At 37.9% G+C, this 25,707-nt stretch overlaps 1 protein-coding gene across 10 annotated transcripts in view; it reads left to right on the top strand.

Moving 5' to 3' along the window:
- The window catches only part of Rbp6 (RNA-binding protein 6), a 1,759,572-nt gene that overhangs the window by 1,695,898 nt on the left and 37,967 nt on the right, over nucleotides 1-25,707 (top strand). For 6 of the 10 annotated variants that reach the window (XM_067141638.2, XM_068226319.1, XM_067141639.2 and 3 more), the window contains 2 exons: nucleotides 8,658-8,984; nucleotides 17,017-17,082. In XM_067141638.2, the coding sequence (XP_066997739.1) occupies nucleotides 8,658-8,984; nucleotides 17,017-17,082 (393 nt within the window). The remainder of the gene's footprint in view (nucleotides 1-8,657; nucleotides 8,985-17,016; nucleotides 17,083-25,707) is intronic. The other 4 variants (XM_068226323.1, XM_068226322.1, XM_068226320.1 and 1 more) reach the window with 2 other exon arrangements.

Raw genomic sequence — 25,707 nt, 5'->3', positions numbered from 1 at the left:
AGAGTGCGCACGGACAGGCCTCCTGAGCACCATCTGATCGCCGATGTCCATGACAAATGAATCACTAATGCAACAACCCCTCAGTATGCACATATCATACCCTGGTGCCACTAAACACAGTCCTTGGGGATGTTGAATGCTTTTTTGCGGCAGTGTATGTTATTCGGTCTTTCTGGTGGATGAATGAGATAACAATGACTGAAGTAAATGGAGGGGGAATATATTAATATACTATGTGATGTCATCCTTTCTCGGAGTGAGAAAGGTATCATTCTTTTACTAGAACCATACTCTAATCAGTGATTCAGATTATTTTATAAATGTCCATTTTCATTAATAATAATTAGATAATTTGTTATATTGATATATAATTGGCAAGGGATATAAACTGTTCAAAATAGTGTCTAGTTCGTTGTACACTTGTGTGTAATAAAGTGCAGAGTGTTTCATACAGTGCGTGACGAGGGTCACGTTATGTCACGTTATTTTATATCATTATTAGTGGGGAATTTAAGGCTCTTGCCATACTTAAACACCTATAGTATTTATTAAAAATACTGAATAGTATTATACCGTATTCTAACACATTGGAACGAAGCACAGTTTGTTGAAAGTTTTCAGTATAATTTCAATAGTAATTTTATAACCTTTATGTACCTAATTCCTGTTCAGCTTTCCTTCTTGATCCTAGGTTAGGGTGTCATACTATTCTACAATTATGAGATGGGAGCGTATATACCGTTTGAATCTTCGTCCAGTTTAGTGATTAAGAGTTACACAAATGATGAGAAACTTAAGCGGTAGAATATACTTTTAAGTATGTAGTGGGAAAATTTTATGTGGTGCTGTGGTAATCCTGCAAGTTGAAAGTATAGAATTGGCACGCACAGATTTTAAGTTATTTTTTATCCAATGTGTGCGTGTGTGTGTATGCATGTGCGTGCGTGAGTGCGTTTAAAGAAACTTCTTCCCCATTTTGTCCGTTCTGTATTGTGGATTGTGGGTGGATGAGATTGAGTTGATTTAAATAGTTGGAGAGTGATTTCTATATTAATATTCTCTTTTCTAGTTTTAGATAACTATTATTATACTGTAATAAGTTACCCTTTAGTGTTATGTTTTAATATAATATACGTAATAAGTAGCCGAATAATTCTAGTGCCTGTCAGTTTTCCTTGCAGTAAACGTAATGTAGATATTACTAAGTAGTAGCTCTGCGTGTCATGATAAATATGAAGGATATTGTGAAAGGTAAATGGTAGAATTTGTTTGTAGTTTGATTACTATAGAATTTTATAGATATGATATTTAACCCTCAGCTTTGTCCTAAGAATGGACGGGTCAGAGAAAGATGAACGCTAGCTAAAATTTAGTATATCAGTTTCCTGTTGGAGTATATTTAGGAAGAGAACTCTAGCGATCTGTATTTAGAGTATTGTTTGTACTTTATAAAATCATTGTACACACAATTATTCTTGAAGGGATAATTAATTTTAATTAAAGTGTCCCATGTATATCATTGTAAAGAATTGTAGGTGGGCATATTGTGTTCAGATGTAGCGGAATTAATTTCAGTGTACGCATTATGTAATTTGTTGATCATCTTTCATGTCACCTTTGTGTATGTTCAGTCGTCAGTCCGAAGGCTGGTTGGATCCTTAACACCATTAGCTGTCATAGATGGCCTAGGCAGCATTGAAGAGGCATACTAGGGAAATGAGGATGGAGCATTAAAGAGTGATGCTCGTGTAAATATCCTCATTACTTGCTCTCATTTTCCGAACTTCATACAATATCTTCTAATAAATACCTGTTTAATTAAAGAGACCATATATTGGCAAATCATTTAGCTGTTTGCTGCTATCGGTCTACGTGAAATGTACATAATATTTCGAGGTTTCATTGATTAAAGGTGGTTCAAAGAGATGATTAATTTGAGAGTTATACCCAAGAATAGAAAGGGTGTAGAGATATAGACCATAAAAGTATATATCTGAGAGCTTGCGTTTATATAGTGGCATATCATTTGATCTCTGAATTTTACAGAATAACGTTTAGGAACGTTGAACAGTGTTTCAAGTGGTCAATAATCTGATAACTTAATAAAATATGCCCACCTGAAGTAACGTCCAAGGTTTCTCAAAGTACTTCAGATTGAACTAAAAGTTACTCCTGAAGCATAGTCTACTGTTATATATAAAACTGACAGTGAGTCAATATTTCAAGAGGCTTGTTTTAAAATATAGCCAATATATCGTTCGCTAATGTTACGGAGGAATTGGTTGTCGAATGCGGTTGATTTGTTCAAAGGTTTTAAGCTCATGTGTTTCAAATTTGAAAAATATTTGTAGTACACGTGTAAGTTGGTAAATTAATACACAACTTATGATAATATCTCGAAAAGCCAAATTTGTAGCCTCAAAATATATATTATCTGACTGCAAAACAGATTTAAATTTTCTGAATGGCTTTCTAAAGATAAAGATGTATATTCATAAATATCATCATTTTGCTGCTCATTTATCGTCGTAAGAAAGAGTCAAGTTTGCCCATCATACAGTTGGTGTTTGTTTCTTCACAACGTCTTTGTACGTGTGGCCATCGTGAATCATTGTACTCTGCTTACCATGTAATTTTATCCAGAACATTTCACAAAAGTAATTTATCGTGTAAAACTTAAATAAAAACATAACCATTAAAATGACACTGTAGGGCTTAATTTCTTTCCTTTTGACTGTGGAGGATGTTCAGTACAGTGCACTTGAGCATCATATGTAAAAATCTTTGCTTCATATTATTCCCTTTCTTTCATCTTCAGTGCAAATTTCGAATCAGTTGTGCTTCCAAAATTTACGGTTATATACTTGAAATCACGAGGCCTTTTATGTAAAAGTTTATTACTTGAAAATATTGTAGAATACTGCGTGGAAATATTCGAAATTTTTAAACGTGTAAGTTTACAAGTTTGAATCATAGCGGTACGTAATTAAACAGCCAGAACTGTCCAGTGTTTGAATTAACTGGGGTACTGACTTGCAGTTCATATCCCCCACCTACTAATTGATTTTCTGAGCTACCAGAAGGTCAAAATGGTGTTATAATATGAAGTGAGAGGAAATATTTGTAAGAAATGAGTCAAACGAATGGGAGAGAAAAACGAGAGGGAGGATGAAAGAAGAAGAAACATTGCACACGGTACGGTGTGCCTGGCTTTCTGTTCTACAAGGCGAGAGAAGAACCGACGCAGCTGCCATCTAGCGTGGGGCGAGTAGACCAAAAAGTTAGACACTCTTCTTTAATACAATATCTTTTTATATTAGACATTTTTGTGGAAATATATAGAATATATTTTTGTCTCTAAATATTTTTGTTTTCTTTTTCACTAGTGTGATCAGTAATTCTAGTAGAGCTAGTCTTGTGCAGCCATAGTTTTTGTAATAATAGACAGTTTTATTAAACACTATTTGTTTTTTTAGGAATTCTACTCGTATATTCCCTAGCGTTCGCTCGCAGTGTGGTAACTATTTTAATGTAGCTGAGAAGATTGTGGCCTTTTTAGTCTACTTAACATATTAACAGTAGGTGACTAACACTGTGTTCTCCCTTCATAGCTACCACTGGTTGGTGAACGCATTTATGTGGAAGTGTGGTGAAGATATAAGCCCATATAAAGCTCTAATTAGAATATTGTTGATTAGAAGAGTTTTACAATGTTGTTTAGAATTTAGATCTTATAGTCGGCTAAGATTCAAGCAGCAGTTTTTATTAATATGCGTGTTATTTTCTACTAATGTGTGTGTTCATCTAATGCGATAGTCAGTAGTGAAATAGTGTAGTGGTGTGGATGGTTGTGTGGATGGGAGTGTGACGAGAAAGACAATCAACATTCGCTATTTAAAAATACGTAGGTTAGCACATAGGGGGCTTTATTCAAAGGATGTTTCAGATTTTACAACAAAGATAATTTCTATATGTGTGCTGAAGTAAATGAGATTTCGTTGGCATTGCTTTTTCGAAGTTTTGAATATGCCGCAAATGTGAAACTTGAGTGTTTCGTTCTCAGTGGGTAAGATGAATTAGGTTCTTGTTGTATGGTTCAGAATTTCTGCATCATCTTCCTGATGCAAACGTGAAATGAATCTCTACTTTCAAATTCTATGCCCTGTAATCAGGACTGTTATTCAAAATTTAGATTACTAGGTTGATATTTAATTGTATTGTTCATTCCACACACCCATCCAGTCTAATTTATTACCTGCTCCTATTTCCTATTGAGTTAGTTGTAGTTGTTGTAACGTATGTTTGACCCTGCCTTAAACGCTGGTAGTAGAATATCAGTATCTCTCCCAGAATTAGTAGACTTTTAACTCGCATGAAGGCCTATCAATTTTTCAAGTATTTCAATATATCCGTGCCTTCGTTTTATATATTTTCTTATGTTCTTGCATAATATTTCACCTGCAATCGGTTTTAGAATTGCATTTCTATGCCTCTGAAAGCTGACGTTGAATAACGCCCTCTTGTGTCTTAGTGATGTGTTAGCCAACAAGTCTATGTTGGTAGATTTTTTACTAAGTGACTTAGATAGAGATGTATCAATAGGATCATTAATATAGTAAATTTTAGTGCATTTAGTTCTCTGTAACACTCAGTTTCTAGTAATCAGCTACATGTTTTGGATTAGTGTGTAATCAATATGCTAATGATTGACGTTGTTGTTTTACTGCTTTTCCTGTTATTTGGAGATGAATTCAAACTATTTAATTCCTTATGCTTGTGTGTACTTGTTTTTTCCTATTATCAAGTAACAATTTCCTAACATGAAGCAATATGTTTGAAAACTTTAGTATTCCTTTAGTTTCTCGCTTGCTGCTCCAACTTCAGCAGCAACAGCAGTTTGTGTTGCTACCCAATTGATATTCATTTTTCGGGGTCACGTACCAATGTGTTGATTTTCTTAGACAGTTACTGTGTATAATATTTCAGCTGATGTGACATTGGAAGGAAAGTATTCCCAGGTTACCACGTTGTGCAAAGCTGTAGGCTTTGTTAAATAATAATTAGGGAGAGAGATGGTGCTATAGCGGTATCAGGAACAAGCAAATTTACAGTACGTATAAAAATGCATCTGATCTCCTAATTCTTCTAAGACGTTAGACATTTTGATGTAACCAATTGTTGTTGTTTATATGGAAACAAAATTGGTACCTCAAACCATGTCACTGTTAAATTGAGGTTCTTTGTTTGAAAGACATACTGAACAGAAATGCGTAGTATTACTGGAATAATCTGAAATAGAATACATAGAAAGGCTATGAATCATCAGGTAACGTTTCAGTACTTTAAAGTGCAGGGTGTGTAATTAAGTCAAGTCGCTTCATGTTTAAACTCTCAGCACAGCGGTCTAAATTTTAACTATTGTTATTATAATTATTTTCGCAAATATTAGTGCCACATACTGTAACTTTGCTTTTTATCTCAGTGTACGCCTTTCTGTCATTACAACGAAGAAGGATCATATCAATTTCTGCTAGCAATTTTATCTTTATTGATAAGTACGTCATGACAGGAGATGAAAAAGTAGGGAAGGATAGATACTTATCTCACAACGAAAATTTCACATTACTATGATGTAAAGATGCTTGGTGAAATTGTGGAATAATATGAAATGTCACCCTGCCTCATACAAACTGGGAAACAACACCTTCTCTCTAGGAATCTTACCTCTTTTTGTTAAAAGATCTCTACTAAATCGTTGCACCTCGGTAACAAAATTTTAGACAGCTTTATATGGGAACTGCCAGGTACAAAGCACAGAAGATGCATTGTTTTTAAAATTAATGTCACTACATGTTTAGTATAAAGCCTTTTATATTTTACCCGTACTTGCATTTGGAAAGCTTCCTCAATTTTATTTCTTCACTTCCAGAGAATTGTGGTTAATTCATACATTCGTTTCACTTTGTTGATCCTCAAAGTTAAATATTTTTTCTGCTATCTTGTCTGGATGTAAAACGAAATATTTATGGTGGTCAGATATGAATTTCTTTTTTCGTCAGTAACATTATATTTTCTTCCATAATTCGATTATTATACTTCAATTTCTCACCCTGGTAAACAGTACTTTAAAAAGGATGTATATATTGCAAAGTAAGTACCGTGTCTTTTGCCATAGTAGTGGGCATGTCTTTTCTTGTCTAACTTTAGCTTAGATGGTTCTTTTCCATTTGCTGCTGAGACTTGTCCAAATCACATTACATCCGAAAATAATTGTATACAAATTAATGTATCCATCTTTTTATTTAGGTTATACGAATTGAAATACATTCCCTAGCGACATCTTGGCTAACATCCATATGATATTTTGATAACTACAGTTTGAAATTAAATTACTTTCACACTAACTGTTGTACCTTTTAGGAACGGTGCAAAGTACTGAAATCTCCTTTTACGTCCGGAAAGAACTTGTGATTAAAGTTACTGAGTGCATTACGATCAGAAATACTTTTAATTCTAACATTTTGGACAAGTTACGGCTTAATGTGCACCTTTTATTTCATCCATATGAAGTAGTAGCTGCGTTTTCCGTCACTAAAACTGGATCATTTGTTTTAGAATGCTATTAAGTGAGTGATATTGTGATATATTCTGTTTGGAATGTAATATTTTAAAAACGTAAATGCAGTTTCTTTAATAATATACATATTTTGAGCAGTTTATTGCCCTTGGTTTCAGACTTCTTTCTTACGTTATTTCTTAGATTTTGTTATATTTTGTGCTCTGTGCATGCGCTTTTTAAATGTGCATGAAATTGCTTCAACACAACACTTCTCTACAGTACTTTGAGCTAGTTCATAAGCATAACATGGAAAACACGCTTCATTCATGTGATTGCCTAGCCAGACGCAAAGCTTACACTGAGAACGGATTTCAAACATGATTACGAAACTTAAGAAAAGAAATTTGCGAGATCCTTTTATTGTTTACCGTTATATTATCTCATTTGAAGATGAAGACAAAATTCCAGTTTGTAGTTGAACAATATTCCTACATTTGGAAACCTGATGACCAAATCTCAGTTAACATAATTTCTGTACTTGGCAGTAATATTATATATGTTTCAATACTTTACATTGATCCAAAAATATAATGTTAATGGTTAGATCATAAGTACTAATTACGAATGAAGTAGTGACTAAAGATAATTCTATATTAATTGGATGTAATTAACTTCACGATTTTTAATTAAAAGTGGTTAATGCTGTAACTAGTAATGGCATTTGCACTCAGTAACAAAGGTTAGTTCAGGATTTGCTTTATGAGGTATTGTAGTTATTTTAAGGGGAACATTTTTCAGTTATGTTAATTTTTGCACGCTTTGCTTACAAAGTTTGAGTTTGCTTTTATATTTGCTAATAGGCTGGAAGGATCCTTCTCAATCATAACATTTCCAACTACCTCTATGCAACCCCAGTTCAATGTATGGTTGTGGATATAAATTCATAATTCTTAAAGATTTTTGATAATTTAAAATCTATATTACATCGCTGAGTCGGTGGAGGAACTCGTTGGAAATGCTATGACAATATGAGACGGGCCAGCATGTTCTGAGACAGCTTATGTGATTATATCTAGTGGATGCTTAAAGACACGGTATTCCAGTAATTGTATGCGAAATATCACAGTCATTCATATTTGGAGTCGATGCATTCAGTTCTCTTGAATGCTGTAAATAAAAGAACTTCGACAGTGTTCTTTTTCTATATCGATTTCATTTTTTGGATCGTCTAAATAACGTCTCTATGTTACGCTACGTAATTCCCGTTCCTCTCAAAGCTGTCGCATTTGGAACGTTCGAGTATGTAGCGGCTGTCAACGGCGTGGTGCAGTGGTGATGGTGGTGGTTTTCCTTCGACCATCCTTTCTTTTACACATTCCCTCCCATCCAACTCCCATATAACCTGGTGAATGTGAAACAGAGGAAAACTAATTGGGAAAACTAACGTTCTTTGCCTGTTAGCTCTCGTGGTCATTGAGCTGTAGAATACTTTCCTTTCATGTATAGCATTTGAAGTAACTTCTATACGAGATAAGTAAACATAAAAGTTTACATCGTATAAGAAGCTAGAACTTGAAATTACATTTCCTAGCACGCCAAGCTGCAATGTGCAAGGTATACCAAGCTTCTGATTCTCTTCTTATGTAGGTACCTTGACTTGGCCCATTTGAACTAAGGATTACTGACCCATTCCAGGAACCATGATATTGATATGGTTATCTTGAGAATATATTTCTTCACTCTTGTCAGAATGATTTATTATCTGGTGATATATATGATAATAATAAATTTTGTTTCAAAATTTGTAGAGCAAAAGATTCCAATGCGAATAGAGCCTTTTTTTCGTTCTAACACCAAAGACATATACAAGCGGTGCCCCTTCATACAGTGAAATTCCTTCCACAGGATGTCATTCTTAAAAATTAGGAAAACTTCACAAATAGTTTTTTTTAGATATCCACTGTATGAAATGCCATTGTTCCATCTAGCAGAAGCTTTGTATATGTGTGTGTTGCGAGCAGAGCGCGGGAACTCACTCAGTACTTTTAGTTTTTTACTTTGTTGGGGTTCGCTTCTTTGACCTTGCCTCCATTCACAGGCTTCCCGGGATACAGCTATTATCCTAACCCCACCGCCACCGCCACCGCCGCCGCTGCTCCAGGCGGCCCGCCTCCGACAGCCGCTGCTGATCGGCCCAACACGTACTACGACTACGCCACTGCTGCGGCTGCTGCTCATGCCGCCGCGGCTGCGGCTCAGCAACAGCAGCAACATCATCAGCAACAACAGCAGCAACACCAGCAGCAGAACTCTGGGGCCGGTGGGACACGCCCGGAGGTGACAGTTAACAGCTCCCCCCTTCCTCGTGACCACTCCGCGGCCTATCAGCAGCCTCAACAACACCCGCGCAATCCCCCCACTCAACGTAAGCAAACTAGTGCTCCTACTCAGGGAACACGATCAAACCAGCATCAAATGATGATGCGTTCGGAAATGTACACCAGAGAGGAACGGATCAAAGCTTATGTTGTAGGTACGTCATATTCCTGGCGTATATAACTTCGTTTATTGTATCCACTAAAATGTACTTTATTAGTCATTCCTCTCGGATATTTTGTAACTATTTCGAATTTCCGAACGCAGCATTATTTCTTCGTGTTTTACCTGCATGCACTAACAGTGACATACTAGATTATGCATGTTGAAAGTGTTTAATTGAAATTTGTTGGAGCGGTGAGTCTCCAGTTTGTGATGTAGATAGGTCCTGTTTCGTTCACCAAACAGTAATACCTTGAAAACAGTGAGAGGATATGTTTTGGCTTGTATGCGATACACAAGAACCTCGTTTATCCGGCCCTCATTAAACCGGATCGAAAATAATAAAAAATATGTTTACTTGTACAGTAAATCTTTTACGGCGTCGAATCTTCTGGAATGTCTTTTCCGCCAAGGATAGTTAAGGACGGGAATTGGAAGCAATTCGTCCACGGACTATCAAAGGTACCGAACCGGGAGTCGCCTGGAATTGGGAATGGAAACCGTCGGAAACCATTCCCAGACGGCCGAGGTGGGATTCTAACCTACGCTCTTCTGAATGCAACGCACTAATAATTCACTGATTGGGAATTCGAAAATGAAACCGGCGCTCCATCAGAAGAAACAATGACTCATGGAGAGGCAACAATGCTGCTGGACAAACTAATGGCGTATTTAGAATCCTTGATTGAAATGACACTGACAGAACTGTTGTTAGTGTAACGCAGGGCCTCTCAGGGTGCATGCGCGTGGTGCATGCACTGTGCACGGTGCAAAAGACGACTTCGCTTGGTTGACCAGAGTGCAGACCCCTCCACTCCTCTCTCCCTACACCTGTCTCACCCGTTCGGCCTGTCTCCGCGTTCCTCACCTTCACTGCAATTTCTCCCACACTGCGAAATGATTGTGTGTGGTGAGCGGAGACGCTCAGTTGTATGGGACAAGGCTACCAGTGTTATTAAAAAAATTTAAAAAAAGTGAATTAGAAATACACATACATGTTTGAGAGGAATGTAAACATAATTTAAAAAAATGCAGAACCCGTAACCAAAATGAAAATGCTACAGTACTGGAACAAACCTCATTTGTGGATATAGAATGTTCTTCTTCAAGATGTTTGAACTTCCTTAATTCTTTCTCTCTGACGTGTCCTATGATTTCACAATAATTTTCCGAATGTAGTCTGTTGTAGTGTCTTTCAGTAGACGATTTTTTTAAGCACGTAATTATCGTCCCACAGATTAAGCATTTGGCGTTATCGTCACGACAGACAAAAAAAATACGGAAGATCCCAGTTCGATTGAAATGGACTTTCGGAAGTCTTTGCTTTCTTCGAAACAGGTTGCTCCATTATTATGTAGTTGTCGTGCGCTTATCTATTTCACTGATAAACACGTCGTCTACCACCAAACGCTTCATCGCTCTCAGCACACTACACCATCCGAGTCAAGCCGAGTTGAGGCGAAGCGTACCGATGCACAGTGCACAGAGCCTATGCACCTCGCTCTGCACGCGTGAGAGTTTGGGCGTTTGAGAGGCCCTGGTGTAACGTTTTCGTGATCATGCTGGGCACAAACGCTATACAAATGTAAATCAGAAAAAACTCGCACATTATTTTAATGCACAAAACTGAGTCGTAATTGTACGAAAAGTGTTCTTATAATTTTTGTACAATTGAAGGAAGGTATTACTGTACACCTTATGTTAATAGATTATATAACATGTACTGTATTTGTTTTTTTTTAGTTTTTTCTGGATTATCCGGACTTTCGATAATCCGAAATCAGTTCCGGTCCCACTTAATCCGGATAAACGAGGTTCTTGTGTACTATGAATTTTCACAGAGTATTGCTAGAACGTTGCCTTATTGGCAACTGCAACGCTAATATTAATTGAAAAGTGTCTGTAGCCAGTCGTCTTTGGTGCCTTTCAGTTTTATGCAGTAGTTTGGATGGAGATAAGGGCGTGTTATGTACGTTGGAATGACCGACTGTGACATATACTGCATCGCATAACATTCATTATTTAGCACTTCATGGGAATATAAATATATTTCCAAGAATGGCTCCAGTAAGAAATGATTTATCTCCACAGTATATAGTTCAATGGTTCTTTGTTCATTTATCGGAACACGCATCTTTGAATAATTTAGATCGATGTAATGATAAACATTCACTGTATGTTGGGAGTGATTTACCCGTCTGCTCTCGTTTGATTTTCAAAGTAACACTCTGACGTCGGAAATACTCTGTAATGCATACAGCATGAAAATACGATCTTAAAATCTCCTTTGGTTTTCTTTTCTATCGTATGGAAATTTTCTATATTAGGATCGATCGTGCGTTGATTTATATAATTTATCTTTTCCATCGTAGTCCGCCTCTGTGGTGTAGTGGTTAGCGTGATTAGCTGCCACCCCCGGAGGCCCGGGTTCGATTCCCGGCTCTGCCACGAAATTTGAAAAGTGGTACGAGGGCTGGAACGGGGTCCACTCAGCCTCGGGAGGTCAACTGAGTAGAGGTGGGTTCGATTCCCACCTCAGCCATCCTGGAAGTGGTTTCCCACTTCTCCTCCAGGCAAATGCCGGGATGGTACCTAACTTAAGGCCACGGCCGCTTCCTTCCCTCTTCCTTGCCTATCCCTTCCCATCTTCCCATCCCTCCACAAGGCCCCTGTTCCGCATAGCAGGTGAGGCCGCCTGGGCGAGGTACTGGTCATACTCCCCAGTTGTATCCCCCGACCAAGAGTCTGAAGCTCCAGGACACTGCCCTTGAGGCGGTAGAGGTGGGATCCCTCGCTCAGTCCGAGGGAAAAACCGAACCTGGAGGGTAAACAGATGATGATGATGATCTTTTCCATCGTCACTACTTTAAATCTGCCGTCACTTTCTTGTTCTGCTATTGCACTCGACGTTGTGAGGGGACTAGATGCCTACATGGGAATCTACTTCACCTAACAGAAATATGTCGTGCTCAGAATAAACAGAGTGCTTCATAATCGTCGATGTTTATGCCATAATGTAATTTGTACATTTTTCAATTATACAGGGTGAAGCGTAATTCGCGCACTCGGGCGTCGCAGCGTGACTCCTCACATGCCAGCAATAAAAAAATGTCTCTTACAAAATTTCGTCTTGCCAGTATATCCGGCAGAAAAACGACGTTGAAGAGTAGCAATCTGGCAACGCTGTAACCACATCTAGGGTAACTACCTCTGTCAGCAGACATTAGTCGTACGGTACAGTTGGTGCAGTGGATAGAGTTTTGGGATGGCATGCAGGAGGTCGAGTGGTCGATCCTGGGTTGAGGGGTACGTTTTTTATTTCGTAAATGTAGTCCAGGTGGTATGGTATCTGGCATCTTAATCGTCAACAGCGATTGCAGCGGGTCCTCTAGAAACCATTTGCACTTACATAATACGATCCTAGAAATGGACGAACAATCGTTTTCATTGGTCAGCTTTGAAAGGCGCCCTTTCCACGTCGTGGGCGTGAATTTAATATGGACAGTATTAGTGCTAATGTGCTACATCTGCGCGAGCATATTGTATGTAGTATGGTGGCATCTTCGAAAACCTTAAAAAAGGTAGTTCGTGGGACGTGAAACAAATAACATTATTATTATACATTTAGTATGTAAATGACAAAGTAGATGTTGTGTTACTGTACTATCATCTTTAGCATATCGAAAGTGATATTGTTTGTGTAGTTATTCTGTCCTATGACTGGTCATTTGTTTCAGCTGTCTATTTCTTATTAGTCTAACCAGGTATTTGTTGTTTCAGCGTTACAAAATGTTGTAAATGTAGGATACATGTAACCTCAGAAACGGTGTCTTACTGTATTACAGTAGGTAATGTCAGATGGAAATTAGCAAAAACAAAAAATCCGCCTCAACCCAGGATCGAACCATCGATCTCCTGCATGCCAACCAAAAACTCTAGCCACTGCACCAACTGTACAGCACGACCATAACGCGCTGACAGCGGTAGTTACCCTACATATGCTTACAGTGTTGCCAGATTGCTACTCTATAACGTCCGTTTTCTACCGGATATATTCGCAAGACGAAATTTTGTAAGATACTTTTTTTTATTGCTAGCATGTGAGGAGTCGCGCTGCGACGCCCGAGTGCGCGAATTACGCTTCACTCTGTATAAGACACTCTTCACCTTCCCTCACTTCATCATCATCATCATCATCATCATCATCTGTTTACCCTCCAGGTTCGGTTTTTCCCTCGGACTTAGCGAGGGATCCCACCTCTACCGCCTCAAGGGCGGTGTCCTGGAGCTTCAGACTCTTGGTCTGGGGATACAACTAGGGAGTATGACCAGTACCTCGCCCAGGCGGCCTCACCTGCTATGCTGAACAGGGGCCTTGTGGAGGGATGGGAAGATTGGAAGGGATAGGCAAGGAAGAGGGAAGGAAGCGGCCGTGGCCTTAAGTTAGGTACCATCCCGGCATTCGCCTGGAGGAGAAGTGGGAAACCACGGAAAACCACTTCCAGGATGTCTGAGGTGGGAGTCGAACCCACCTCTACTCAGTTGACCTCCCGAGGCTGAGTGGACCCCGCTCCAGCCCTCGTACCACTTTTCAAATTTCGTGGCAGAGCCGGGAATCGAACCCGGGCCTCCGGGGGTGGCAGCTAATCACGCTAACCACTACACCACAGAGGCGGACACTCCCTCACTTCAACTGTCGAAATGTTAATGTGAATTTGAACAACTTCATCAAGAGGCACGTTAACCTAACGATTAAAGGAGAGGAACGCGTACTTTCGTATCTGCAAGGCATGTAAACTCAGAATGTTTCGTTTGGTGTAACACGTACATAATACTTTAATGTACAAAAACGTGCACCTATCGGTATCAGGTCCTTGAACACTGATATTTTTGAAAATTTCTAATTTCGTCTCAGTAGTCCGGATTCTACGTAAATAAATCTAGGGAAAGAAGGAAACCCATTGCGTCAGAGAGTCCAGTAGTCCGTTAGCAAACGATGGAGCTATACACATAACAGTGAATATTGTTGTTAAAAGTGAGAAATCGATATTATGTTAAGATACGTGTATGATACTACGTGCAGGCGTGTTTTCGTTTGAATCTAGGGAATTTTATTCGACGTACAAACCCATAATCCTTGTCGTACGTTTGGCGGAGATTCCTGTATTAAAAGCTATATCATTAATCGCAGCTGTACATTGAATTCAATGTTGTATTTATATTACTGCACATTTATGTTCGCGGATTATCATGGTCAGAGAAAAACCTAAATTTACCATAAAGAAAGTGAAGAATTAACAAAAGTGATAATATTTTGTCTTAGCGAATGAAACCTCTTCTGTATGCGATCACCGAGCGTGAATAGTTGAAAATCTAGCATTTCGGAGGGATAAACACGAATTCTGTGTCGTCGCAACTTCCTGATTAAGAGTTGAAGTTTATATTGCTTGATGAGATAATCATGTGTGAAGAATCCAAAGCCTAGAACTTTGGATAGTTAAACATAAAACCTGTGCGGTCGCAATTTCCATACGGAGAGCGGAAGTATATATTTTAACTCAAGGCTTAAAACAGACGATCAAGAATATCGTTCAATGATGTATAACCTGAGATGTCCGACTCGTTGGCTGAATGGTCAGCGTACTGGCCTTCAGTTCAGAGGGTCCCGGGTTCGATTCCCGGCCTGGTCGGGGACTTAAATCGCTTCTGATTAATACTTCTGGCTCGGAAACTGGGTGCATGTGTCCGTCCCAACACTCTACTCATCATATTCAGACAACATACCACACTACCAACCACCACATATAGGGTTGGTGTCAGGAAGGGCATCCGGACGTAAAACATGCCAAATCCACATGTGCGACGCAGTTCGCACCCGCGACCCGACAGGTGTGGGAAAAAGCGGTAGGAAAAGAAGAAGATAAGATACATAACCTGAGATCTGTACTGTGTGTTAGTATAGAGTAGTAACCATTTTCAGCGGTACCTCTATCACAGAGCATTGGATAATTGAAAAGAATAGAATTTGAGTGAACTCTATGTAATTTGCTCCATTTACACAAATTCTGCTGAAAGGATGCACAATATGAATTTTGTTGGACTCAAATCCAGGGCTTTTTGAAATAAAAAAAAAGCATTTTCGTTTATCTGAATTTAAAAAGCGCCCAATCGTTGGAAGGACAAACGTGAAGAGTTACCCTAACAGATGCACTGACAGTAAATTCAGGTTATTGAGTGAGCTTGTACAGATATTAAAATAGCGTATGACCACCATGAATTTCTTTACGTATGATTTCTTTACGCTGTCTACTCAATGTAATGCTCAATTAAATCCTGAAGTATCTAATTCTATTATGATTGAACTACAAACATGAGTAGTTTAACTTGTGGTGCTGGGAATAATTTTGAATCACTTTCCCATAGTGACCTATTAAATGCACCGTAGCTTGGTGGTACTGAAGCCTGGATGGTAAGGTTGAAAAATATTTGGACTCTTTCTCTCGACGAAGAGCCGTGTGATGACGAGTATTACATTTGTTGAAAGATCGCATTCTTGATATTTAATATGGGGAGGTGGGGGCACGCAATGGAATGACACATAATGTAAACACGTCAGACTAAAATATCTAGTATTTACTCTGTGCACTTTTTAACGAAAAGGTCTGACCATTTCCATTTGTTGCTGAGAAAGACCGTATGCTATTTTCTCTCTTTTTTCATGAAATTAGGTCAGCCTTACTGGCGAATGTCGAGGGCTTGATGGGCATTCAGTAGGGAAACGCTGTCACAACCTACATAAGCTATGTTCTCTTCTTCCTGTCTACCATAATGTTCTACTTTTGCTTGAAATCTGGTAGATGCCCTTCAATGCTCCCTATGTACAGTTCGAATGACTAATGATCCTTCCCGGGTGCCAGTCTGCGTTACTATGCTCCAGGTCTGTGAGAGTGATCGCCTTTATTTGACTATTAGTTCCATAATTGTCGTCTTATACAAGCGTTGTGTGCTACTCGTACAACAATATTCCATAGTTTATATAGATACAAATTGCGAGAGTTGTGTGCACTCCTTCCTCTGGTCATGTCTCGAACATACTTCATTAATGCATTCACCGAATATTAAGGAAGTTCATTATACGCAAAATAAGCTTAGATTGCCTGTGTCGATTACTTACAAAAATGTAACTGTCCAGCAGCTTGGAGGCCAACTCAATTTATCCATTCATTGAGATGAATAATTTGGGAGATAGTTTGAAGAGTGGTGTTGATTGTATTTTGTTCTTTGACGGTTCTAAAACAATTTATTTATATTTCTATGTACGGTACAGGGACTTTTTTCTTTACCTTTTCAGAGATCTTTGCATTTGTATTCAATACGAGAAGTCTTCATAATCAGCTATATATTAATTAAATAATGGAGCATGTTGAATTTGCAAAGTCTGTGTGATCGATATGCTGCTTTTCAAGGAGAATATAGCAAGTTTATTAGCGAATATACAGCATTACGTACATCTTTAGTGCAGTTTTGGACTTAAGAAAGATTTATCCAATATAATCTTTTGATGTTTATTCATTTTTCTGGAAATGTACTTTCTTCGATTACCCCTTTTTTGGAATATGTTAACAATCAGGATTAACTTGTTAGCAGTTATTGATATGCATAATGACGGAAACTTTTCATATATAAAATAATTTGAATTTCTTTCTCTGCCTTAAACTGTTTACACTTCTTGCTGTTGAACTAGTAATCAAACATTAGGGTTGCTCTGCTAAAATTATTTCTTGAATATACCGGTACTTTCAAGGAATAGCATCACTTTGACGTAACTCGGAAATCAACACATTGGTATGATATAAGTGCGACAAGCAGGTAACTGGGAAGTGTGAGTAATGAGCGCGAGTGTTTCTGTCTGCTTACAGTGGACCTCACCAACGGCCAGCTAACTCCCAACAATAACACGCCGCTGCTGACTCAAGCGCTCTCAGGTAACCTCATTTCACTGCTGCTTGTTGCTGTGCCGCTTTCACTCGCTTTTATTTCCTTGTTTATAGTTGTATCCAATCATTCTCGTTTCTCTCTAAATGTTATTTTTAAATTCATTTTTGTAACAGTAGGCTTACCTAATTTCGGTGTGTCCTTCTGATGTATACAAATACATGTAGATTATTCGTTGTGAATTCCAATTCATTGCCACGTATTGATTGCTATGAAAATTTGTGGGGAACATGTCATTCGAAAATTAGACTATTTTCTCGATTGTTCTTCGCTAGAAGGACTGTTTTTTTTTCACAATGTTAAACCTTCTTTGTCGTTCCGAATGAAAGGAAATCTCTTTTATTTCCCACTAATACCATTTGTTCTTATGACATGGAAATTTTTTAATGACATTCTCTTGCATCAACCCTTAACATAAATTTCTTCGAGTATGAAACATGTGTTACACTATATTTCTTGAAAAATTTGTGACGTTTTGTATTCTATATTTACACAAAGATATTAAGTTAAAATAACAATTTAATTAGACGGACCGTCACTATATAATGATTCTATTATTGAAATATCACTCTGCACAGACAGCATACACTTCGTACGAATCCTATAAATTAAATTAAGAAGTTACAGGGCAGCCTATAAGAGTTTATCTACATGTGTATGAAGAACATAAATATTACAGTTGTGATGATCCAGATTGCATACATTTAACTTTAGGGTTGCTCTGCCAACATTAATTCTTGAATATACCGGTACATTAAAGAAACAGCACCACTACTGCTGTGGAAACACTTAGATTGATCGGAGAGTGATAAAGGTAATCTGTAATAGTACGCATAATAGGCAACGAGAAGTGGAGAAAAGTTCCTTTGAAGAACTTAGTATATATTGTATCGATCCCTATGAATTTTACTTCTAATGGTTTAGAGACCAGCTGACGGATTGGGTAGTCATAGCTATCTGAGCATAAGGGACGCTTGAGGAGTCCTTTATTAGCATTTGCTAGACCGTTCATATGTTGCATTGTGCATGGTTCACGAAGCAGGACATTGCTACAGAAACCCATATCACGAAGACTACAGAATAGACTCAAAGATAATTATAAACTGAGGTGCTAAAGGAAATGTATGGAATTATCTTTCAGTAGATATGCATGTAAAGTAGGAGAAATTAAAGGAAAGATGATCATTTTCCACATGTACGAGAATTCCAACGAGTACAGCTAGAAAGTGATGTAGATAATCTCACATATACTGCTTCTTAAGTGCTATTAGGCCTCTTAAATTAACGGTAATTTGTAATAGTTTCTAGCACAGCGACTTCCCAGTAGCTTATTTCTTGTATTATGCAATACATTAAGATGTAAAGGCATGGTTCACGCCTATACAAGACGATGCGCGTTCAGTATCTGCACTCTTTATTATACACAGAATGCTTTTCCAGAAATAATTCATTATCTTTCAGGTTAAACTTAATTTAATTTTTAAGGAGTTGATTTGGTGAATGATGCCCATTGAGTTATATATGTCTGCATCGAAATGTTTCTGACAAAGCAAATGTTGTGGATTTTCCCCATCATTCACGCAAGCAATAGCTGTTTTTATCCATACAAGTAGCTATCTCAGTGATAAATGGTCGTGATAATACCCAAACCAATTCTCGTCTCCCTCCCCAACACGTCCCTACTTTTATCATTAACGCATATATTTCATGTGTTTTATGATGTTTTTATGGGCTTGGTTTTACGGTAGCTTTAAAACCTCCACTCTAAACACGAACAATGGGTCTGTGAAATAATAATTAACACAAGCGTTAAGTTCTCCTTCCTCCCTTATCTCTCCTAGAATGAATTACTGAAGTTCGTCTTGCTCTCCCTCACGAAAATGAAGTATGAGAATATTTTCATTGCTTTAACAGGTGATTAGTAGAGCTAGGAATTTTAGGTGCAATATTTTGGTTTAAAAAGTACAAATTTTAAATGTAAATATTCATACAAACATCACCAATGCCAATTTTACATCATATAAAAGGACAAAAAATTCACTCATGTTATCATGTATTCAAAATCTGCCTAAAACAAGTCCCAAAACACTATGTTATTAAAATAACACGTCCAGAACACTATTAAACAGATAACATTTCAATGTTATTTTCAGTGAGGTTGCATCTCCGGTCACTAATTAAATACTTACACGGTACGTAGAAAAGGAATGTTCAATGTCAACAGACTCAAGTGTTGCATATTTTGCTTGCAGTCGATATTAATTGCCCGTTCACTGCAACGTCCGTAACAACAGGGTTTATCGCCAAGCTCTGTTCTGGTATCTGATTTGCAGTGCCATCCAGTGCTTCCTTCACACCCACCATAACAGCTCATTTAAGAAATTTCATATAGCCTCCTTATTCTTGACATATTCTGCCCTAGCTATATACTGCATAACGTGATTACGTTGGTGTTCTTTTTTTTGGTATCAATTGTTATTGATAAATCACAAACATTGCACCTCAGAACTGACCCGTCGCTATGAATACTATCAGAACTAAACTGTTTAGCACTTTCCCGTATTTTCTCGGTGTTCATGTTCTGTTTCAGCACACTTGATACTGATACTACAGTAATAACAAATAGCGTAATATTAAGCTATTTGCTAATAGGACAATGGCAGACACCATACACAATCAAAGTGTATTCCGAACCGTCACCTACGTAATAATAAAAAGGATGGGGGATAAGCAGCTGACGAAGGGCGGCGAGCTAATGGTTCAACAATCACCAAGGTTAATACTTAAACTACTGATTGTTGAAGTATAGGGAGCCTAAGATTCTACTGACGAATTGAGGAACTACACAGAACATAGAACCAAGCTTTGCGGACGAAATATTCGGCTTTTCTTGTTTAATTCCTTTAGGATTAAAATGCAGCAAAGGGGCCAGAGAAAAGTATTTAACAAGTGGAAAAAGTTGCTGACATTAAAAGTGGTGTAAAAAAGGTGCTAGCATTGAGAAATTTGCAAAATGTTGCAACTAAACCACAGTTAGTGATGTTCAGTTTTTGTTTTCTTAGCAAGACAAACTAATTTGGGCATTTTAATAGCGAAAAGGAATTAAGGTGCAGCATCTAAAATTTCTAGTTATAGTGATTACCTTCTGATGATAAGTGTGTTTACAGTATAAATATCATAGTACAGTTTCTAATGTTGTCTTTCCAATAGGCTGCTTAGCAGCATTTGGAGGGCCATGCCAAGCATCTTTTCTAAAGTTACGTCTTAGAAACTTAAATGTTTTGATGGCGCATTAGACAAACCATGGTGTCCCAACCCGGGTGCAGCATGTTCGGATCCTGATGACTTTGCGTGGAATTTCCAATTGGAATAACATCTGGCAAAAAGAAGGGACATCCCATCCTGAGTCATTGACTAACCTCGAATCTGAACAAAATGATTAAAAGGTGGAATAACGAAAATATATTATCTTATATTTTATTAAATATTTTATTTGTGTATCTCATTTTGCTACTTGGAATGAGGGCTGGGTGTGGGTTTGTTGTAGTCTTGTGAGATGAAAGAAAGTGTCCCTATCAAGGAATTGGATACGTTATCTCATGTTTGTGAAAATGGAAAATCATTTGCGTGAGTTCAATTCTTCATCCTAGATATTCATGTTAAAAATGCAGCACCGGGCCAGTTGGCACTAACATTATGGGTAAGGTAAACACAAAGACTACGATGAAATGACAACACCTGTATAATTTGCTTGGGAAGATGTCTGTTATAATATGAAATCATACATTTGATGGAAATGAAAGAACGTAGGTAACAGTTATGAAATAAAAAAGGAATGTTTATCTTTCGTGTGTAAAGATTGATTGCACAATTTTTTTAACGATGCACGAGTAAGAACCTTTTACCTCAATCAACGATGCCTTCTAACCAGAAAAATAATGGCGTCTATCAGAATTTCACAACTTGACATCCATTCATCAACAGTTTATATGATACTAATCGTATTAGCTCGTTAACTGTTCCAAATTATCAGTTACATTATTCCATCCTTAAAAAACATTTATTTACTCTAAAAATATATGTTGTGGTATTCCATCTGATCTGTTAGCATTGTTTTCGTTAATGATATCTTACTTTCCTCCCAAGCTGATTCCTATTTCAGTAAAAGTAAAGTCTTTTCAAATCGATAATATTAATTCACAACACCTCTATCTATAACATGAACTGAAATTTCTGCAAAAATATACACAAACAATGTTGTAAAGCCTGAAAAGCAACAAGAACGCCAAACGTGCTCAAAAAAATTGCTCCAACGCAGCTTTCCCCCTTATATCCAATTCAGTGGTAAACTCAAATCCAATACACTCAGTGAGCGTAATATATACTGTTCGCCTCAAACATATACCTGAAACAAAAAACAAATTCTGTCGAGCAAAAATTACTATGATACTTAATGGGATTACGGATAGTAAATATCTTCACTCGACCTGTCTAGGCAGCTCTAAGATGTTTTAAAATATCGACTCTCTTACACTTGTTAACATAGACAATTTCGTAGATGTGCTTCTCGTTTCAATGTTCCGCAGTTATATCAGTTATTGATGAAAACGTCGATATTACCATAAAAATGCAAATTTGTAACTAAACTGGGTTACGCTAACTAATCATGGGTTAACTGATGAGCTCTATGGAGAAACCGAAGTAATAGATGGTATTAGTGATCACGAAGCTATTTTTGTCGTAGTTAAAAATAAATGTGATCGAAAGGAATGTGTTAAATATAGGACTATTAGGCAGCACCATATGGCTGATAAAGTGGACATCAGGGAGTCTTTAAAAAGTAACTATGATCGGTGGAAAACGGTGAATGAAAACGTAAACAGACTCTGGGATGGTTTTAAAGCAATTGTTGAGGAATGTGAAAACAGGTTTGTACCTTTGAAGGTGGTAAGGAATGGTAAAGGCCCACTTTATTAAAACAGAGAACTAAAGAGACTAAGAAGGATGTGCAGATAGGAAATAGAGATAGAAACGGCTGTGAATGTAAGGAGAATTTGATGGAACTTATTAGGAAATTGAATCTGACAAAGAAGTCAGCTACCGAGCTCGATAGCTGCAGTCGCTTAAGTGCGGCCAGTATCCAGTGATCCGGAGATAGTAGGTTCGAACCCCACTGTCGGCAGCCCTGAAAATGGTTTTCCGTGGTTTCCCATTTTCACACAAGGCAAATGCTGGGGCTGTATCTTAATCAAGGCCACGGCCGTTTCCTTCCCATTCCTAGGTCTTTCCTACCCCATCGTCGCCATAAAACCTATCTGTGTCGGTGCGACGTAAAGCAAAATAGCAAAAAAAAAAGAAAAGAAAAGAAAGAGAAGTCAGCTAATGATAACACGATGGCAAGCATAATTGGCAGTCGTACACATTTTAGTGAAAAATGGAAGGGTATGTATAGGTACTTTAAGGCAGAAAAAGGTTCCAAGAAGTACATTCCAGGCATCCTTAATGAGCAAGGGGAGTGTGTATGTGAGGATCTTCGAAAGGCTGAAGTATTAAGTCAACAATGTAAAGATTGGCGTGATGTGACTAATGCTCAAGAAGTATTAAAATTTACCTATGATAACAATGACATTTGCCGGCCCCGTGGTGCAGGGGCCTCTTACCCTGAGGTCCCGGGTTCGATTCCCGGCCAGGAACAGGGAATTTTACCTGGACCTGAGGGCTGCTTCGAGTACACTCAGCCTACGTGATTAGAATTGAGGAGCTATCTGACGGTGAGATTGCGGCCTCGGTCTAGAAAGCCAAGAATAACGCCCGAGAGGATTCGTCGTGCTGACCATACTGTACCTCGTAATCTGCAGGCCTTCTGGCTGAGCAGGGATCGCTTGGTAGGCTCAGGTCCTTCAAGGGCTGTGGTGCCATGGGGAAAAGCAATGACATTTACAATAAGATACAAAATTTGAAAACTAAAAAAGCGGCTGGAATTGAAAAGGCTTCTGGGGATCTACTAAAGACAATGGGTTGGGATAGAATACCATATCTGAAGTACTTATGTGATTATTGTTTGCGAGAAGGAACTATACCAAATGAATGGAGAGTTGCTATAGTAGCCCTTGTGTATAAACGAAAGGGTGATAGACATAAAGCTGAAATTAACAGTAAAGTCAGATTGACATACATTGCATGTAAGCTTTGGGAAAGCATTCTTTCTGATTATATTAGACATGTTTGCGAAATTAATAACTGGTTCGGTAGAAGGCAGTTAGGGTTTGGGAAAGATTATTCCACTGAAGCTCAACTTGTAGGATTCCAGAAATATATAGCAGATATCTTGGATTCAGAAGGTCAGATGGACTGTATCGCGATTGACTTTTCGACGGCATTCGGTAGGGTGGATCATGGGAGACTACTGGCAAGAATGAGTGCAATTGGACTAGACAAAAGAGTGACTGAATGGGTTGCTATATTTCTAGAAAATAGATCTCAGGGAATTAGAGTTAGCGAAGCTTTATCTGATCCTGTAATAATTAAGAGGGGAGTTCCTCAAGGCAGTATTGTTGGACCTTTGTATTTTCTTATATATATATAAGTGATATGAGTAAAGAAGTGGAATCGGAGAAAAGGGTTTTTTCGGATGATGTTATTCTGTATAGAGTAATAAATAAAAAATAAGTTACAAGATTGTGAGCAACTGCAAAATGGCCTCGATAATGTTGTGAAGTGGACAGCAGGCAAAGGTATGATGATAAACAGCGTTAAAAGTCAAGTTGTGAGTTTCACAAATAGGAAAAGTCTTCTCAGTTTTAAATGCTGCGTTGATGGGGGTGGAAATTCCTCTTGGGGATCATTGTAAGTACCTAGGTGTTAATATAAGGAAAGATCTTCATTGGGGTAATCATATAAATATAATTGTAATAAAGGGTACAGATCTCTGTACATGGTTATGAGGGTGTGTAGGGGTTGTAGTAAGGATGTAAAAGAGAGGGTGTATAAGTCTGTGGTAAGACGCCAACTAGTGTATTTCTCCAGTGTATGGAACCCTCACCAGGATTACTTGATTGATGAACTAGAAAATACCCAAAGAAAAGCAGCTCGATTTGTTCTGGGTGATTTCCGACAAAAGAGTAGCGTTAATAAACTGTTGCAAAGTTTGGGCTAGGAAGACTTGGGAGAAAGGAAACGAGCTGCTCGACTAAGTGGTATGTTCCGAGCTGTGAGTGGAGGGATGGTGTGGAATGATATAAGTAGACGAACTAGTTTGAGTGGTTTCTATAAATGTAGGAAAGATCACAATATGAATATAATGTTGTAATTTAAGAGTACAAATTGGGGCAAATATTTGTTTATAGGAAGGAGAGTTAAGGAGTGGAATAACTTACCAAGGGAGATGTTCAATAAATTTCCAATTTCTTTGACATCATTGAAGAAAAAGGCTGGGAAAACAACAGATAGGGAATCTGCCACGTGGGTGACTGCCCTAAATGAAGATCAGTGTTTATTGATTGATTGATTGATTGATTGATTGATTGATTGATTGATTGATTGATTGATTGATTGATTGATTGATTGATTGATTGATTGATTGATTGATTGATTGATTGATTGATTGATTGATTGATTGATTGATTGTCACATAGATGACCCTCATACCCGCAAGTAAACATCGGTAGACACACCTCGCGAAACATCAGTCGGGGAATTCCAGCATAAAACTCAACTATTGTTATACATTTAAAGATTATATTCTCTATAATATTCTCGGACATTTTAACCCAATATTTACATCATTACTCGAATACGATATTCCCATGTTACCTCATAACCATTAGATTATAACCATGAAGACATATAACTTATGGACTCGTATCGTATTCCTATATAGTCTCATAATCGCCGGAGTCGCAATACTAGTATACTATACCTGAAATTAATATTCTGGAGACATACGCCCCAAATTCTGCTCTAGCTCATTCAATTCATAATTCAGACCTACCATAGTCTAATTATAAAGTATTTGTATCATGAAGAACGTATTAAGCTTCAGTCATTTATTTCTTTAATTTTGGATGATCCTTACACTATCGCCTAAACAAATAAATTACCATAATAACACGTAAAATATTCTTGAATTTGATATATGAATGACGTCATGGACATAATTTCTGTTATGCACGTAAACCAGCGAATGATAAGGATACTCGTATATTCAGCAGTTGGGGGAATTAGGACGAGCATTGTCTCAGTTTATTCACCATGAGAGGGTGTAGTTGAAAATGAAGGTGTCAAGTCTTATTAAGCACTGAGTGGCATCGTAGTCACGGTCACTAGCACGGATAGGATAGTGCCAGTTTAGAAATGGAACTGGAAGATATAAGAAGGAGATGGGTACATGTGGGGAAGATGTGGATATTAATAGGAATGGGAAGCTTTTGCTGGACCTCCGGTCTAGTATTGGATTAGAAGTTACGAATACTGTACATTATTCTAGCATTAGGCTATTCAACACTACATATAGGAGAGTACGGGCGCCAGATCTAAAATAGATTTATAACATAACCGACAATGAATTTAGGAAATCTCTTAGGAATGTGCACGTATTCCGTAGATTTTTTGATGAT

This window comes from Anabrus simplex, chromosome 2, assembly GCF_040414725.1.
Source record: "Anabrus simplex isolate iqAnaSimp1 chromosome 2, ASM4041472v1, whole genome shotgun sequence".
In the NCBI taxonomy this organism is placed as follows: Eukaryota; Metazoa; Arthropoda; class Insecta; order Orthoptera; family Tettigoniidae; genus Anabrus; species Anabrus simplex.
This window is presented reverse-complemented; position numbering and strand designations above follow the sequence as displayed.